Source organism: Puma concolor, chromosome D4 (assembly GCF_028749965.1).
Source record: "Puma concolor isolate L17-30 chromosome D4, mPumCon1.1.hap2, whole genome shotgun sequence".
Classification (NCBI taxonomy): domain Eukaryota; kingdom Metazoa; phylum Chordata; class Mammalia; order Carnivora; family Felidae; genus Puma; species Puma concolor.
The window spans coordinates 93311768-93328795 of NC_141679.1; the positions used below are offsets into that span (position 1 = coordinate 93311768).

The 17028-nt window shown below is 62.3% G+C and overlaps 1 protein-coding gene across 2 annotated transcripts in view; it reads left to right on the plus strand.

The window, feature by feature from the left end:
- The window catches only part of OLFM1 (olfactomedin 1), a 36869-nt gene extending 24519 nt beyond the window's left edge, over positions 1 to 12350 (plus strand). For both annotated transcript variants that reach the window (XM_086684459.1, XM_086684458.1), the window contains exons 5-6: positions 3599 to 3705; positions 10680 to 12350. In XM_086684459.1, the coding sequence (XP_086540585.1) occupies positions 3599 to 3705; positions 10680 to 11354 (782 nt within the window). In that variant the 3' untranslated portion in view covers positions 11355 to 12350. The remainder of the gene's footprint in view (positions 1 to 3598; positions 3706 to 10679) is intronic.
- Positions 12351 to 17028: the final 4678 nt, after the last annotated feature.

Genomic DNA, 17028 nt, shown 5'->3' on the forward strand with positions numbered 1-17028 from the left:
GGAGGCAAGCCTGAAGCCTCCCTCCTGTGCTCTGGCCCTGGAGGTGTGGCGGGTTCAGGGAGGCAGAGGGATCGGCCCTGACCTGCTCCCAGGGGCCTGCAGGGGCCGGTGAGCGAGCTGCTGGCCCAAGGGTGCTGCGTCCCGTCGAGGCTTGAGAGCTGAGTGTGGGTGCCTCTGCCTGCAGGAGACCCCGAGGGGGTGGCGGGGAGGAAGCAGACCCGCATCCAAGGCCCTCCTCACGTCTTGGCCTGGGTGGGATCCTGGCAGGGCCGGCGTCGCCTTCTGGAGTCCTCCCAGGAAGCGCTCAAGATTATGCCTGGTGAGAGGTCTCCTGACGCCTGCCCTGCCCTGCCCGTGAGCCGAGGCGGGGTGAGTGGCCCTCTTCGGGTGCCCCTCCCAGGCTCCAGGGCTGTGTGCAGCCTGAGCTCTGTCCTCAGGCTGCTCTCCCTGCAAGGACACGGGTCTGCCAAGCTCCCAGCTTTGTGAACTGTTCCCAGTCCTTGAGGGATGGAAACTGGGAGCAAGGGAGACCAAAAGCCCGGGGGGCCCGGCCTGCCTGCCGCGGGGCCGTCGACCCCACGGTCTGGTCTCTCTTTGGCGGGCGTGTCACCCCGGACCCGCTCAAGGCTCCTCGTGGAGACTGTCCAGGCTGTTGTCAGAAGCGAGTTCCTTCTAGGAATATGGCAAGAGGCAAATGACTTCGTCTGCAGGAGACTGCCTCGTCCGGGCTCCCGGCTCTGCGGGCATCCTCCCTCCTGAGACCCGTCCTGGGCTCTCGAGGGCGGCCGTGCGGGCCCAGCAACTCCGCCCCCTCCAAGCTGCACCTGCGCAGGGGCGCTTCCCGAGCCTCCTCCCCGCCTTACGCACATCCTGAGCCCTCGTGACAGAAAGGGACACCTACCTTCCTGAACTGAATGTGCCAAGACTCTTCCGTGAGGCCCTGCCACGGGGCTCTCTGAGATCATGTCAGCTCCCAAGGTCACGGCAGAACCTGTCTGGACAGAGAACCAAAAATAACTCCCTGACTCAAGCAGGGCTGGCTGCCTCCAGCCCCACAGGCCCTGCTCCCCTGCTCCGCAGCCCAGGCCAGGAGGCTCACGGTGGGCAGGACGTGGTGCAGCGGTTCAGGGCAGCCGTGACCCCGACTCTACTGGGGACGAACCCCGTCTTCTCCACAGCCGTAGTCTGAGTTCACAGCCATGATCGTGGCTGCTGCCCCCACTGAGCACTGATTCACATCAGCTGCCCTCCTGGACTCTCCCCCCTGGTCAACCCCTTCAGTCTCCACTGCTCCCCTCTGAGTTCGTGGAAAAGGAAGAAGGTCTGTGCCTCACTCCGGGGAGGGTGACCCTCGCTCTCTTGCTGTCCCCTGTGCTGGGCACATAGCGGAGCAGTAGACTCGTGAGGATTTTCTGAGAGGAGTAATTTCACCTCTAAGTACCTGAGCTGAGCGATCACTCACTCACTCACTCACTCGTTCACAGACAGCTCCCCAGGCTGGGCCTTGCGGATAGAGCGTGAGTGCAACGGGCTTATTGCCTGGGGCGGTAAGACCGGGCCGCTTGGGTCCACGGCCCCAGGAAGTGTGTGGTCGTGAGCATGAGTCAGTGGGGACAAGGTGGGCAGAGTTCAGAAGGCAGAGGTCTCGGGAAGAGGCGTGGGTTTGGGCCAAGCCACAGGGGACCGGTGGGAGGGCGGGGGGAGCCAGGGTGGGGGGGTGCATTCCAGGTGGAGGGAACAGCCCAGCAAAGGTGTGGAGGCAGGAAGGGCCTGGCATCTGAGCCGAGCTGAGGCGTTGGCCCGCTCTTTGCCTTCTGAGTACGGCATGGGGGACAGATATCTGTTCTCCTTCGGGCAGTCATCGTCCAGCACAGTGGGGGGTACGGCTGCACAGACTTGGCCGGAACTTCGGTGTGCGATTGGATAGAAACCCGCAGGCCCGCTGGGTTCCCCAAGCCATGACATCCTTGGGGGCGATGGCCCCTTTGGACTCCTCCTTCCAGGCAGGACCGCTGTCCCCTGGCTCAGCGGTGGGGAGGCTGGAGGGGTCCCTGGTCAGCATCTCCAGATTCCCACCCAGTTCAGAGAAGCTGCTGTCTCCTGGCAGCCCAGAGCCCCCAGGTCACAGGAACCCTACCGGGCAGAGGGGGACACCAGCCTTAGGTCCTGCTTCTCCCACGTTCCCCCTCCTCCAGACCAAACACTTAGGGAACCCCACCCCGAATCCTCAAGAGGCGCGTTAGGTGAAAAGTTGGTATGGGCTCTCCTGAGATTTCCGAGAACCCACCCGCTTTTTCTTACTTCTAGTCCCTGTAGACGCTGGCTAACCTTGGACGGCCGTCCAGTCCCCTCGTCCACCCTCTCTCCTCCCACAGAGCGGGGACAGGGCCCGGCAAGCTTGCTGTGATTCTCGGAGACCTGGCCCGCCTGCAGCCTGCGAGCCATGACTGCTGCCCGGAAGCTCGGTCTGTGAGGGGACAGTACTTACGTGGGAGAGCACACGATTGCTCCTGAAGGCGGAACAGACAGGAAATCTGGAGAAGGGGAAAGGATAGGCGGGTAAAAATAGGTGTGGACTCAAGGCAGCAGCCGGGAGCAGGGCGGCACCACCGATGGGAATTTGGAGGCGAAGCCAGCCCCGCTCCTGCCTGCTGGTGGCTCTTACCTACCCCGCCACGGCCTCCGTGCTCCCGCCAGGCACTGGGCCGCGATGTCAGGGGTCTGTCTCGGCAGTCTTGTGCGATGATGCTAACGTATATACTCACCCCGCTTTAAGTTCGTAGAGGGAGACTAGTCTCTCAGGCCTGGCCTGCCGTGCGCTTTGCCGGATTATCCTGGCTAAACTGTGTCCCCGGGTTAAGTCACTGACAATCTTCCGAAAACTCCCGGATCTTCTTGGGACCTTGCGGACCGCATGTCCGCGTGCTGATAGGCTCCTATGGGTCAGGAGCGCCCTGTGGCCAGGATTCTGGAAGGCCTGAGTGGCTGTGCACACAGGCTGGTGTTCGCCCGAGAGTGGAGTCTTTGCTGGGCCGACAGATGCAGCCTGGGAGGCCCATGGGACTGTGGGAAGGGTGCTGGGTCCCAGCCTCAGCGGTGCCGAGTGGCTTTGTGGCCCTGAGTCCGTCCCGGCCCTCAGGCCACATCCGAGGGCCTCTCTGTCCCTCTGCCCTGCTCCATCAATGCCTCCAGGGTCCCTGCTCTCAGGCTGCAGGGCTCCACCCAGGCAGAAGGGAGCTTCTCCCTCTGCGGGAGAGGCTCGCAGGCTGTCCGGCAGAGGAGGAGCTGGCCACTCCCCTAGTCTGGTTCTGACTGACGGAGGGGCGCAGAGCAACGGGCTCCTCCCAGAGAGGCGCCTCGGGGCCCAGGCGGCACCTTGCAGGGAGCCCTGGGGTGACCCCGCAGCACAGGGCCTTCGGATGCACCCTGCCATCTCTCCGGCCGCGTTATGGGCTGGAGCTGTGGCTGAGCCCATTGCCCAGGAAAACAAGGGCAGCCGTTAGACCGAGAGGGGTGGAGGGGACCCGCGTCCTCCTGCGGTGGGAGGCTGGGGTCGGGCCGGGGGACTCACCCTTCTGCACTGTGCACTGTCTTCCAGCTTGTGGCAAGCTGACGGGCATCAGTGACCCCGTGACCATCAAGACCTCTGGCTCGAGGTTCGGGTCCTGGATGACAGACCCTCTGGCCCCCGAAGGGGATAACAGGGTAAGTGCCCCCCCGTCCATCGGGCCTGGGTGTGAGGTTGTTTGGACAAGAGTGCCCTCGTGGGCCAGGCGAGCCTGTCTCCGTCCCCCGTGTGTCTGGCCCTCGCTCCGATGCCTGGGTGCCCACCCACCCAGAAAACCACTCCAGCGGTTGTGGCTTGAGCACAGCCTGGGGCCCCTGGGGGTGCGTTCCCGGGTCCAGGCGGCTTGGCAGAGGGGCCCAGGTCCCTCGCTGAGGTCCCTGTGCTAACCCAGAGCCCCAGACCGCAGGGATGGGTCGCTGTATGAGACCCTGAGATTGATCGCGGTGACTGTCAGAGCAGGTGGATCCGTGCACAGCCTCCGAGGCTCGACTCTGTCTCTCTGGCTGGGGAGGGGGGTGATGGGCAGGGAGGAAGGGGCAGAGGAAGGGGACGGGGGGAGGGGCGGGGAGGAGAGGGAGGGGGCAGGGGTGCTTGGAGTCCTTGTCCCTGGCTGCGGCCGCCCCAGACGTTTCCAGCCCCATCTCTGCTCCGGGAGAACTGCTTGGCCTTCCTTACTTTAATGACATCTCATTTGTATTTCATTTGTTATTCCTTTCAAGGCTGATGGAAACTCGCGTTCCTTTTTGATTTAGGGAAGAGGCTGTGTTCTTTTTTTTCTAGACTTCTCCCCTGGGTAAAAACGCAGAAAAGGAGAGAAGCGCAGGGCCTAGGTTGTGGTGTTTGAGCCCCTTTGGGGTGTGGGTGCGAGGGCTGGCTGGCTGAGCGCAGGGACGCCCGCACAGAGCTGTGACGGTGGCACTTAGAGCCTCCACCGGGGGAAGACTCGCCCGGGGTTCCCAGGGGAAGAAGGACAGAGTCTGGGCCACGCTGTCGCTGTCCCGCGGCCATGCACCCCGGCCCCGCGTGAACAGGCCAGACTCCGGGGCGGTTCCTGCCCTCCCTCCCCCTTGTTTTCAGGGGGTTGCGGAACATTTGGAAACTGATCACTTTCGTAAAAAGTCTCACCTCTTCCTTCAGGCAGGATTGAGAGCAGGGCGGCGGGGCGGGGGTTAGAAATCCGAGACCTTCTAAGGGCCTTGTCTGGGCGACTCTAATGGGAAGGGGTGGGTGGCTTTCTCTCCCAGAGATTCCTGATCCCCCCAGCTCCCCTCCCCCACTCGCACGCCTGCCGGGGAAGCATGAGGCATCAGCTCTTGTATTTGGGACAAGGGGTGGCTCCGGGCTTCTGGCACACTTCCTCCTGGGGAAGGTGGGTGGGGGACAGTGACTGTGGGCTCTCTGGGAGCCTGAGACTTGTCTGCCCACCCTCCCGCCCCCGCCTGGGGCGCCTTCCTGCCTTCCTGGCGTCCTCCAGCCCCTGCTGCGGAGGACTCTGGGGGGGCTGGCCAGGGACTGACTGCAAACCCGGGATATGCGTGCAGACACGGGTCTGCGGGGCGTTTCCGTTCTGTTTCCAGAGTCTGGACGGTCAGCTGGCGTTGGCAAGTTTTCTGACGGTTTGATTGGCTAGTTGTTATCCGGATCGGTTTTCTGGTCCACATCCCTCGTGGCGAACCCCAGCTCTGCTCTGGGGCGGCACTCGGGAAACAAAAACGAGGCGCGCAGGCAGGGCCCCGAGAGAGCGCCGCTCTCCGTGCCGGCACCGCTCACGCACTCAGGCGTGCGCGCAGGTCCGTCAACACAAGGGAAGGTAGCGGCTGGGCCTCGACACGCGTGCCTGCCCCGGTCGGGCCTCCCGCGACCCTCCAGCCACCCGCCAGTGTGGAGACCACCCTTACGTCTGCCGTTTGATGAGAAAACCCGGGTCCGGTCTCTTGCCTAAGGTCTCAGGAAAGGTCGGTCCGTGGGTTTATTAACGAACGTGTGCAGCAGGCTGAGTCTCCCGAGACCACGCTCTCCCCACCTCCTGCCTGCAGCCCGCCTCCCCGCCCCCTACACACACACACACACACACACACACACACACACACACACACACCCAGACAGGCCCTTGGGGAGCCTGGAGCCAGAACCAGTGACCTCGGTCGCTACGGAGAATGAACCCGAGTCGGGGGCACTGAGCCCGCGTCTGACGCTGCAGACGTGCCTCTGGCCCCCGTTTTGATGTCGCTTTCCTTTGTTGTAAACAGCACCGGGCAGAGGATCTCTCTTGCCAGAGATACCACGTGTCGGGGCTCCTGGAGGCCCAGCTGTTTGCCCGCCCCGAACAGGGAGGATGGAGGTGTGCGGGGCTGTTGAGGGCTGATGCATGCTCTTGATAATTAGACATCTATTTTCTGCTCGATGACTCAATCGCCCTCCAGGAGAGGAGGCCCTGGTGACGGACAGAGCGTGCCAGAGAGGGACGGCGGGAGGAGGCTTCGCGGGGAGCCGCCAGCAAGGGGAAGGGAGGAGCCGGGGCTGGCTGGTGGGGGCCGCTGGGCGCTGGGCATTCGGCAGCTCAGAGCCCGGCCCCCGTGTGGTTGGGGCTGATCGGAGCCGCACGCTTAGCACGGCCACCGCCAGCTCCCAGCCGGCTGCGCGACGCGTCCCCGGGCCCTGCCGTTGATGTGGAAGCGTGCTGTTTCGTGTGATCTGTTTCGTGTTCCCGTCCGGGGTGTCCCACGCACGCGGGAGACCAGTAACCTGCTCCAAAGGGAAACAGGAATCCGTGTCAGTGTCGGGGGCAGGCGCAGCGAGAGGCGCGCGGCCAGAGGCCGGGGGCGGGGAAGTTGCGCGGGGGTCCTTGGCGGCAGTGGGGGGGACCCACGGGGGGCCGCAGAGTAGAAGCCACAGCCTGCTGCTTCCCGATGCCCTTGCGCTGAGGTGTTAGAACAAGGTTAGCTCAGGGCGCCTTTGTGTTCTTCCTTGACTCCTTTATTAAGCACCAGCTGTGTGCCAGGTGCTATGCTGGCCTCTGGTGTCCTTCCACTGTGTCCAGATGCTGCCTTCTCTCGGCTGTGACAGGCCCACAGGCTTGTGGTGGCACCGGGACTCCAGAAGCTCTTAACCCTGATGCCGGGCTGTGTCCGCCTCCCCACCCCCAGGAGACCCCTTGCCCTGATTCTGAGACCTGTTGCCTGCTCTGTGGACCAACCTTCTAGAGTCCAGAACACCTTCCTTCCTATTGGCTGGCTTCTGCCGTGGATGTCCCAGGCGTCAGTCCCTCTGTGTCTACATCTGTTTTCTTAGGACAGCAGTCATGGGACTTAGGGCCCACCTTAACCCAGAGGCCCTCACCTGGAGATCCTTAACGATGTCTGCAAAACTCTCTTTTCCAAATAAGGTCACATTTAGAGGTTCCTGAATGTGGACATATCTTTGGGGGGGCCGCCATTCACCCCACTACAAAATTAAGAGCTCCCTGCCCCGGGGGGTTCCGGGGGAGCGTAGGAAACGGCCTCTGGGCGGTGAGCTTGATCAGTGGGGGGAGAGGGCATCGCGGTGGGAGCATCTCTCAGTCCCCGGGAGCCAGGGACTTGGCCTGGCAGGTGCAGAGGCAGCCGGAAGCTGGGGAGAGTGATGGTCTGGGGGTTCACTCGGCATCAGGCCCCGGAGCCAGCAGGGAGCTGATGGCATAACTGAGGGCACGGGGGCACAGGCCACTGGTTCCATCGTGAGATGCGCTCTGAAGCAGCCTGCTGTGGCCACGGCCGCCTCTGAGCCTCTGACGTAGGCGGCCAGTGGAGAGCACTCGGGGTCACGTCATCCATGCCGCGTTCTGTGAAGGGGAAACTGAGGCCAGGCAGAGACCGAGGGTCCGCGCCTGTATCTGGGACGATCTCTCCAGGAGTACTGGTCGTCCACAAGGCCCTTCCTCAAGATCACTGGCGCCTACGAAGGTCAAGGTGGGTGTGTTTCTGAATCCGGCCTCGCCCAGGGAAAGTCGTGTCTGCTTGGGCTCCTAAGCAGGAGCAAAAGAAACCTCGGGCCTGGGTGTCGCCCACACCCGCTTGCCATGCACCACACAGGTGTGCGGCCCTCTTCCTAGGAGGGGAAGGGAGGGTTTCGGTGGTCTTCAGCCAGGGGCATTTCCGGGCTCCAGGGCAAGACCTTGCGCCCTGCGGGCATAATGCCCGGTTCCGGGCCAGGCCAGCACCCCCGTGGCTCATCGGCCGCGCCGGCTGACACTGGGGACAGCATCACTCTGTACGGAGGAGGGTGGTCCACAGCCCCCTGGCCTCTCCCCCCCCGGATGTCAGGGGCACCCCCATCCCCGGGGCAGAGCCCCTCCTGGCTGGGAGCCCGGGGCCTGGCCACCTGGTGTGGGCATAGCTTCTGCCCACTGGCAGACCCACCAGACCCCTCTGGCCTCAGCTTTCTGTCTGAATGGGGGTAACGGCCCTCTCGGCACTCGGGTGGGCGTGAGAACCAGAAGCGGCAGGGGGCCAGTCCCGGCCACAGAGTCCCGTGTGTGTGAAGACAGACCTGTGCCCGGGCTTCTAGACACGGCAGTGCTGACCTGGGCCTTTACCTGGGTGGCCAGCCTTGGGTCTCAGGCGGAAGAGGAGTCCTTCCGGGAAGCACAAGTGCCCAGAGATGAAAAAGGTCTCCCGCCCCCACCCGGCTGTGAATGCCAAGTGCCCAAACATCTGGTAGGGTCTGGCCTCCAGCCGGGAGCTGGGGCCTGGGCCACCCTTTCGCGGCCGCCCCACACGTTCCAGAAGCTCAGCCTTGCGGGAGGGAGCCCTGGCCTTGGACCTGGGCTGGGAGCCAGAACTCTCGAACAGTCGGTTTCTCAAAGGGACCCCCCTGCTTATCTGCTCTGGGCCGGGCCCTGGGCTGCCCGGGAGGGGACACGGGGAGACGGTCTGGCCCCACACTCGCCCTGTGTAGCTGGGGTAATGGTTTTCCACTTGGTTTGTCTAATCCAGAGATGGGTCGTAAAAATCTTGGTGCTGGGGCCATGGTGGAAACCAGTCATGTGGGAGTGGTGGGGCCAGGAGGCGAGGAGCCCGGGCTGAGAGTCCCGGGAGGAGCCAGGCAGGGTCAGGTCCATGGCAAAGCAGCGGGGGCTCCAAGCCGGAGGGTCCGACCTCACCCGGAAGCTTTAACCAACACGCGTGCCTGGCTGCATCCCTGGAGTCCGGTGTGATCTTTCTGGGGAGTGGGCGTGCCCCGGGGCTCGAAGGGCAGCCGGGTTCCAGGCTCTAGGGGCTCAGCTGTGGGGGTTCAGGACGAGGCCGGAGAGTCGGGATTCCGTGTGAGCCTGGGGACGTGGAAAGGAGGGAACAGGCATTCCGGTCGGGGGAGGAGAGTGAGGAGAGGTGCCCTCTGTGAAGGCAGGGACCCCTCCTCTCGGGGCCCGTGGGGCTGTGATCATGTGCCTCTTTCTGCATAGAGTGTCTTGTCTCTTTGTGGTTAAACATTTAGCCCCTTGTGCTGATGTTCCCTCCCAGCCTAAATTGCATTTTCCAAAAGCATGGTACCCTGCATCCGATTTGCTAATTTCCGGAAAGAAAAGGCAGTTTACAAATCTGAGCAGTTCGATGCCCGTTTCACCCATCTCTGCCCACGGCAAAGAGGCCCCGGACCCTGGGGGTCTCTAGGGTCACAGGCCCACTCGTGGGGGAGGAGATGTCTGTGCTCATTCAGAGAGGGAGAGAGGCAGTTCCTGCAGGCACGGGTCAGGAGAGGGTTTGGGGGGGTGTCATTGGAGCCTGATCTTGGAATCAGTAGTGAGCTCCCCGTCTCAGGAGAGAGCCAGGCGGAGGCAGGAGGGCCACCCCTCGGCCGCGCAGTCACGGCCTCCGAAACCCCTTGATTCACGGCACTTGCCTGTTCTGATCCCAGACCCACATCACCGTGGGCTGGTCTGCGGGGGGTGGGCTAAGGGTAATAAAAGCCTCCAGACGAGACCCGGGTTTTTTGGCATATGTGTGTGCGTGTCTGTGTGTGTGTGTGTGTGTGTGTGTGTGTTTATCTCATTAAAAACAGAAAGCGCACCTGCCTCTAAGCATCCGAATGGATGCCTCAGGAGCGAGGTTATGATTTTTTGTAAATTTTTTAACGCGTGTGTAATGCCATGTCTGAAAGCCCCACACCCTTAATCTCTCCTGCAGCCGGCAGAGCCCTTGATGGATAAAGCAGCTGTCTCATTGCCAGACAGATGCACTGGGGGTGGCATTAGCCCGGCAGATTTTCCTCTGACTGACTGCATTGCTTTCTAATTTGCTCCCGTATTGGTGGAAAATGACTAAAGCGTTTTGTACAAAGTCTAGACCGTTTTCGAGTCAACTGGCATTTAAGCGATAATCGGAAATCTCTTCCACTGTGGCCCCAAATGGGGGCCACGACTGGGTTTGTTATCGTGGTGGCTTGTGACACCGGGGGCCCTGCACGAAGCCCACATTCTTCCTGGAGAAAAATCCCCCGCGTCGGGTGTGACAGAGAGATCCCACGCGCGGCGCCCCAAACGCCAAATCGGTGCCTTCCTGCCCTGCAGGCAGGGCAGCCGTGACGGCCTGGAGGGGCGAGAGGTCCCGTGTTCGGCGGCCCCTGGCTCTCGGGGGCTGGCCCTCCGTGGCGCCCTTGGCGATGGGCCCCCACGCCACAGGAGCCGCTGGCGGTTGCGGGCGTTCTCATCCGGCGCCGTCTCGCTGGCTTGGGGGTTCGTACCCTGATGGAGTCCCTTCCTTCCTCCCGTGAGTGTGAACACCTGCTGTGTACCCGGCTGGAGACGGAGCAGTGGACACAGCCCGAGCAGAGGGCTCCATTTCGGGGCCGGCGGCCCCCAAGCCCCCTCTGTAGGGTGTGCTCCCCCAGCCCTTCTCTGAACCGGACCCTTCTCTCCAGGCGGGGAGCAGCCCTGGGCCCTTGGACACGCGCCCTGCTGGCTCGGAGGGGGGACATGACGGGACCCCGTGTGGCCTCCCTGGTTCTCTCGGTGCCGGCCCGATGCCCGGTAGATTGAACCCGGAGTCGGGGGCGTGGGGGGGGGGGGAGTTGGTCCGAGGGGGGAGCCCTCCCCCCACCCCACCCCCAGCGGCTGACGGGTGTGCCCTCTCCGCAGGTTTGGTACATGGACGGCTACCACAACAACCGCTTCGTCCGCGAGTACAAGTCCATGGCCGACTTCATGACCACGGACAATTTCACGTCGCACCGCCTCCCGCACCCCTGGTCCGGCACGGGGCAGGTGGTCTACAATGGCTCCATCTACTTCAACAAGTTCCAAAGCCACATCGTCATCAGGTTCGACCTGAAGACGGAGGCCATCCTCAAGACACGCAGCCTGGACTACGCCGGGTACAACAACATGTACCACTATGCCTGGGGCGGCCACTCGGACATCGACCTCATGGTGGACGAGAACGGGCTGTGGGCCGTCTACGCCACCAACCAGAACGCCGGCAACATCGTGATCAGCAAGCTGGACCCCGTGTCCCTGCAGGTGCTACAGACCTGGAACACGAGCTACCCCAAGCGCAGCGCCGGCGAGGCCTTCATCATCTGCGGGACCCTCTACGTCACCAACGGCTACTCGGGGGGCACCAAGGTCCACTACGCGTACCAGACCAACGCCTCCACCTACGAGTACATCGACATCCCCTTCCAGAACAAGTACTCCCACATCTCCATGTTGGATTACAACCCCAAGGACCGCGCCCTGTACGCCTGGAACAACGGCCACCAGATCCTCTACAACGTCACCCTGTTCCACGTCATCCGGTCCGATGAGTTATAGTCGTGCCCGCCCGGAGGCCGAGGGTCCGTGTCCTCACCCGCGTGGGAGTCTCTGCGAAGCAGCTGCCAACATAAGCTCACGATGCTAATCATACACTGACTTCGAAACGATCATCAGCAGCGTTCTCTCCGTGCACTTCTGGTCCGAGCAAGAGGGCGACATCCTTGGGAAGAGACCCCCGTCTTTGCAGCTGGAACTGCAGTCCAGGGCTCCCTGACCGCCCCCCCCACCCCCAAGCGCCGCCCCCGCCCGGCCCCCTTTCCGGTCAAACAATCTCATACAGAAGCAAGGCAATGACTGTTGGCCGGCTCTCGGCCGAGAACAACCACTGTCAGGTCGCATGGACATCCCCCCCTAGATCGTGCCCAGCTCCGGTGGACGTGACCGCCGTGTCCCGACCAGGGCTCCCCCACCACCCCCGCCCCGGGCCGCTCGGGGCGTCCGCAGGGGCCGACGTAGGCTAGTGTAACTCATCCGTGACGGCTGCCGTCTCTCCACCTCGTGTCCTGTCTTAGCTGAGCTGAGGCTCGGCGTCCCCACGGACCCGCGTGGAGCGGATGGCCGCAGCGCCCACTTGTTTGAGCTTGTGTCCCCCGTAGATATATCGTGCCGCGTCCGTCTGTCCTTTCCTTGAGGCGGTAGCTCTGTGTGTTCAGTTGATGCTGTGAACGTTGTAAATGCCGTGCCGTAGTTTGGGGTAATAAGTGGATGGTTTTTGTTTCCAAAAAGAAAAAAAAAAAAAAATACTCAGTGTTCACCCTTAGAAAGAGGTAATCAAGTTCATGTTGATAGTAATCGAAGGAATTCTACTCCTCTTGTTAAATTACTCAGTAATGTAACCATGGGTGGCGAGGGCTTGTCTGGGGAAACTCCGTTTCCAGCGGGAAAGGAACGTTCCTGAGGGTAACAGAACGCGGGACGTACAGGTTTTAAGTAGAAATGAGGGGAACTTTGTACTGTCCAGTTATCTAAGGAACAATAAAGACAGTAGGAGATTACTGTTCCCTTTGTCATTCCTGAGGCTTTGGAAGGGACGGAGACTCCGGCCCCTTGTGACGTATTCCAGAGTCTGGGCGGTCCTCTGCCCCGGAGGACACACGCTCTCCACGGGTCTCTAACCCCCATCCCCCCACCACCGCCACCAAAAGCCTGAGAACCGGCCTGGGGCTCCACGCCCCCTGGGGTGAATCTGAATGCGGGGCTGCACCACGGGACCCCACCTCGGGGTCTCCTCCAGGGACATCTCTGGACGCAGTGAGGGACAGAGAACCTTGCGCATCCGAGGAGCCCAGGCCAACTCACAGGTGCCTGTCGATGCGGAGGGGGGCCCGGCCACACCCCCCACCCCACATCCCTTCCTGCTTTCTTGTTGCTGCCGGAACCCCAGCGTCCTTCTGCCAGGGAGCTCAGAGAGGCCCTGACCGGTGACATCAGGAGAGGAGGGGCGGGCAGAGGGATGCCAGCTCCTTAATTAGATCCTCGTCCCCACGAGCAAGACGGCTGTCACACCACTGCAGGACGCAGGACGAGCTTGCAGGGAAAGCTGGTCAAAGGGGGAGGCAGGGTCACACTTTCACGTTTTCACAGGTCTTCTGGGAGTGAGGCATCCAAACTCGTCCCCGTGACGGGTGGGAGCCGGTCATTCACGTAAGAGCCCCAAGTTTCGGTCAAGCGGTAATTCAGCCTCCAAGGCCCCTGCTGGTTCCTGGTGTGACACGAGCCCGTCCAAGCTCATCAGGCAGAGGCTGTTCCGTAATTACAGCTGCAATTATGGGCCAGCTTCTTGGGACCGTCCCCTAATGACAGAGGGGCCGGCAAATGTACAAATACCTGTTCTGAGTTCCAGGAACAAAATAATGACCCGAGAGGTCCAGAATGGATTTGCTGTCTCCGACTGAGTATTTGCTAGGGAAAATATTCCTCCAGGATATTAAATACGCAAGAAAAATGGTTCCATCCAGAAAGCAAATAAAACAACCGGCCAGCCACTAAATCTCCCAGATTCCAATAACTGAATATATTGGCTGATGGCAGGACATCTGTGGATGAATTTTCTTTATTAAAAGTCTGGCATGGCATCAAAACCCACGGCTCTTTGGGGGAACTCGAGGCCACGGCAGGAGACACCCAGTTCTGAGTGCGGCTGGGCCCGGGGCTTTCCCATTTCCGAAGTCCGTGATGGTTGACCCCACGCGCCTGTCCGTGGAATCTTCTGTGGCTCCCATAGACCCACGGGGTCCTGTAGACCAGGTGGGGGGAGGACGCCCACTCTCCAGCAAGCCAGCTGGAAGGGGGTCACGGCTGCGGGGGCGGAGGTCATCTCTGGCTCTTGGGAAGCACGGGGGCGCCATGCAGACGCCGGGTCACATCCGTGAGCAGGGTCAGAAAGGAAGGGCAGGGGCGCCTGGGTGGCGCAGTCGGTTAAGCGTCCGACTTCAGCCAGGTCACGATCTCGCGGTCCGTGAGTTCGAGCCCCGCGTCAGGCTCTGGGCTGATGGCTCGGAGCCTGGAGCCTGTTTCCGATGCTGTGTCTCCCTCTCTCTCTGCCCCTCCCCCGTTCATGCTCTGTCTCTCTCTGTCCCAAAAATAAATAAAAAACGTTGGAAAAAAAAAAATTTAAAAGGAAGGGCAGTGATGATTGCAGATCACTGAGCACACGAGACGGGGGTGGATGGTGGTCCTTTACTGGAACGTTCAACTGCATTCTCTTTGGAGGTTCCAAGGGGAACTCGAGCACAGACCACATTGGAAGCTGATGTTGGCACCCGCCCCGCCCCCACGTGCCCCTCTGACCTCACACGCACCCTGGAGATAAGGCAATGCTCCCTGTCTCCAGATCGGGGGCCTTGGGCTCCAAGAGGCCCAGTCGTCTCTCGGGGCAGCTGACCTTCCAACCCCCAAAACGGTGTCCACGTGCACAAGACGGTGAGGACCTACACGAAGGGAGGCATCTGAATGTTCCAGGCTCTTACAGGTCCCTGGAGAGGCTGAGTGGACGCTGGGGAGGGGCTGAGCCGAGGTTTGGACGCCGAGCGGTTCCTCGGGAGGAAGTGAACCCCCCCCAGAGGCCGGAGGGGGATTTGGGTCGGATCCTTGCTCAGCCCCCTAGCTGGCGTGGCTCCGAGAGACGTGGCAACTTTCACTGAAAGAATCAAGGCCAGGAGGAAGTGGCCGTGGAAACTTGGGTGCCACAGGGCGGGAGGCTGGATTCCCCGGGTGCACCGGAGGGGGCTTTCCGGGGCCTGAGGAGCCGGGAGCCCGACGGTCCATCCGATGCTGAGCGCGTTGGGCCTGGCGGAGCAGAGCTTTCTCAGTGTGAAGGGGCCACGGCAGATCCACTCACCATCGGGTAAGGTGTCCCTCCCTTGGTGGCCCAGACCTGCAGTACTGAGGAGACCGTCTGGAGAGAACAATCTCCATTTCCTGAATAAGTTGTTTCCGGAAGGGTCTCCTGTAATTTCATTTTAATAAATGTACTGTTAGAGATTGTTTTCACAGGCTGTGAGGACAGGGAGTCCTTCGGAGCCAATAACGAGGAGAGGCCTCACCCACACCCCCTCTTATACGAAAGGCGCCCCGCCTCTACTAGATTCCCCTGCCCCCTTGCTGTCCTCGTGTAGCAACTTCTCCTGAAGGCGACATTGGGAGCACAGAACTGTGCCCTGCTGCTTTGCACTGCCGTGTGACGTCCCATCGCGCAGAGGTGACACAAAGTGCTTAAGTCCAGACATTTTGCCAGGACTCTAAGAGCGCGGTGAGGTCCTGCCTTCTGAGGGATCCTTGGGAAACCCCCCTCCCGCGTGGTGCCGCACCACGTGCGTTTTGCAGACGCCGACCCCGGAGAGCAAGGAGCAGCCGGAACCCGCTGCCGAGTGGCAGGCTGGCCCTGAACCCGGGGCCACCGGGCCCTGCGCGCCACGCTCCCCGCCCTCGGCTTGCCCGTTGGCACGCACAGCATGTGTGAGTCACCGGAAGCTTGTTCATCACCCAGCAGGCAGCAGAAGGTGCCAGAACGGTGTGCCTGGTCCTCCAACCCCGGGGGCTGGTGAGTCACTGCTGCAGGGTGGCGGGGGGAGGGAAGGGACAGGGGTCTGTCCGGAGGGGGGGGGGGGGGCGGCTGGCAAGTAGGGGAGCAGGACCTCCCTCTGGGTGCCCGTCATCCTGCTGCCCCAGCACACGCGCCTCCACACACGTGTGCACGTATGGGTGTGCAAAGCACACGTATGCACACATGCGCACACACACGCACACCCTGGTTAATTCTAAGCCCCTGCAGGCTAGCGCCCGGGACCCGTCTCCGCCATGACAAAACGGGGGTGGTCACTCGCCCGGCCCCCTTCCAAGGGAGACTCCGCCCAAAGGACTTCGTCCACCGGCCCCGCCTTCCCAGCCTCCCGGCCCGCCCCAGCCCTGCGCCATCACATCCACGCATCCACGGAGGGGCTCCACCTTGCCTCCACCGCCCTTCGGGGCCTGGGCTCCCTGGCCTGACGCGGGCCGCGTGGGAGGGGTGCTGGAGAGCGTCCCACGTGACGCTGGCACCCGGTCCCCGTTCTCAGGAGGCGGCCACAGTCCCACGGCACCCCTGCCCAGCTGGCCGGGGCACCGGGCGTCGGCAACGACTTCAGGGCGCGATCCCTCGCTCTCCGCTTCCCGGGAGGGGGTGCGCTGCAGCCAGGCCCCACGTGACCTCCAGGCCAGGGGCCCTCCGGCCCTCCGGCCTCCCTTTCCTGCTCTGGGAAGCTTGTGTCCTGGCAGGGGATCCCTTGCCTCGCCTCCAAAGCACCGCTGTCCTCACGAAGCAGGTGAAGACAGTGAGCCCGGGGAGCCCAGCTGACGCCTGAACCTGTCAGCACCGCTGGTCGGAGGCTGACCTGGGATGCGCCTCTGCTGAAGGCACAGCTGTGCCTGGAGACGTTGGTGCCGTGTCATATAGCCGTCCCCTAACGGCCAGACTTTCGGCTGCCGGCGCCCCGATCCCGACCCCGACCCCGGGCCACCTTCCTCCCCCAGTCAGGCCTGGCAGGGGGCTGACGCCGTGAAAAAAAAAAAAAACCCCAGTAGTTTCCTGATTGATCTCCCCCCGCTACTGGCTTGAAAATCAGGTCTCCGAGAGCGATGTCACTCCCCCACACTCTCATTGTTTCATTTCTGCTTATCGGATTCTGTGTCGTCCCGGGGGGACGTCCCCTCTGCCTCCCTCCAACAGCTTCTGCTACAAGGACATCGCTGGCCCTCGGCAGGGGCGAGGAGGAGGTGCCCCTGCCCTCCACCCCCCACCCCCAACCCCAGCGCTCCCAGGCCCGGCCCTGCCGCCTCCTTTAATTAGCGGGACAGTCTCGGCTGTCAGCTCCCGGCTGCCTGTCTGGCTTAGGCCAGCGCCCGTTGTCTCGTTAAATCGGCCGTGGCAGACCATAATAAAGAAGAAAAACAGCGGCCGCACCAGGTGAGCGGAGGGGCCGATGCTTGCCCAGGAAGGGCCCAGAAAGGAGACATTCAATTAAAGTTTACTACGGCTCCAAGGCTCCAGGCCCGGCCCTCGCAACCAGGGGCTTCAGAAATGGCTGAGGACAGGGGCGCCCGGGGGACTCAGTCAGTTACGTGTCTGACCTCGGCTCAGGTCATGATCTTGCGGTCTGTGAGTTCGAGCCCCGTGTCGGGCTCTGCGCGGACA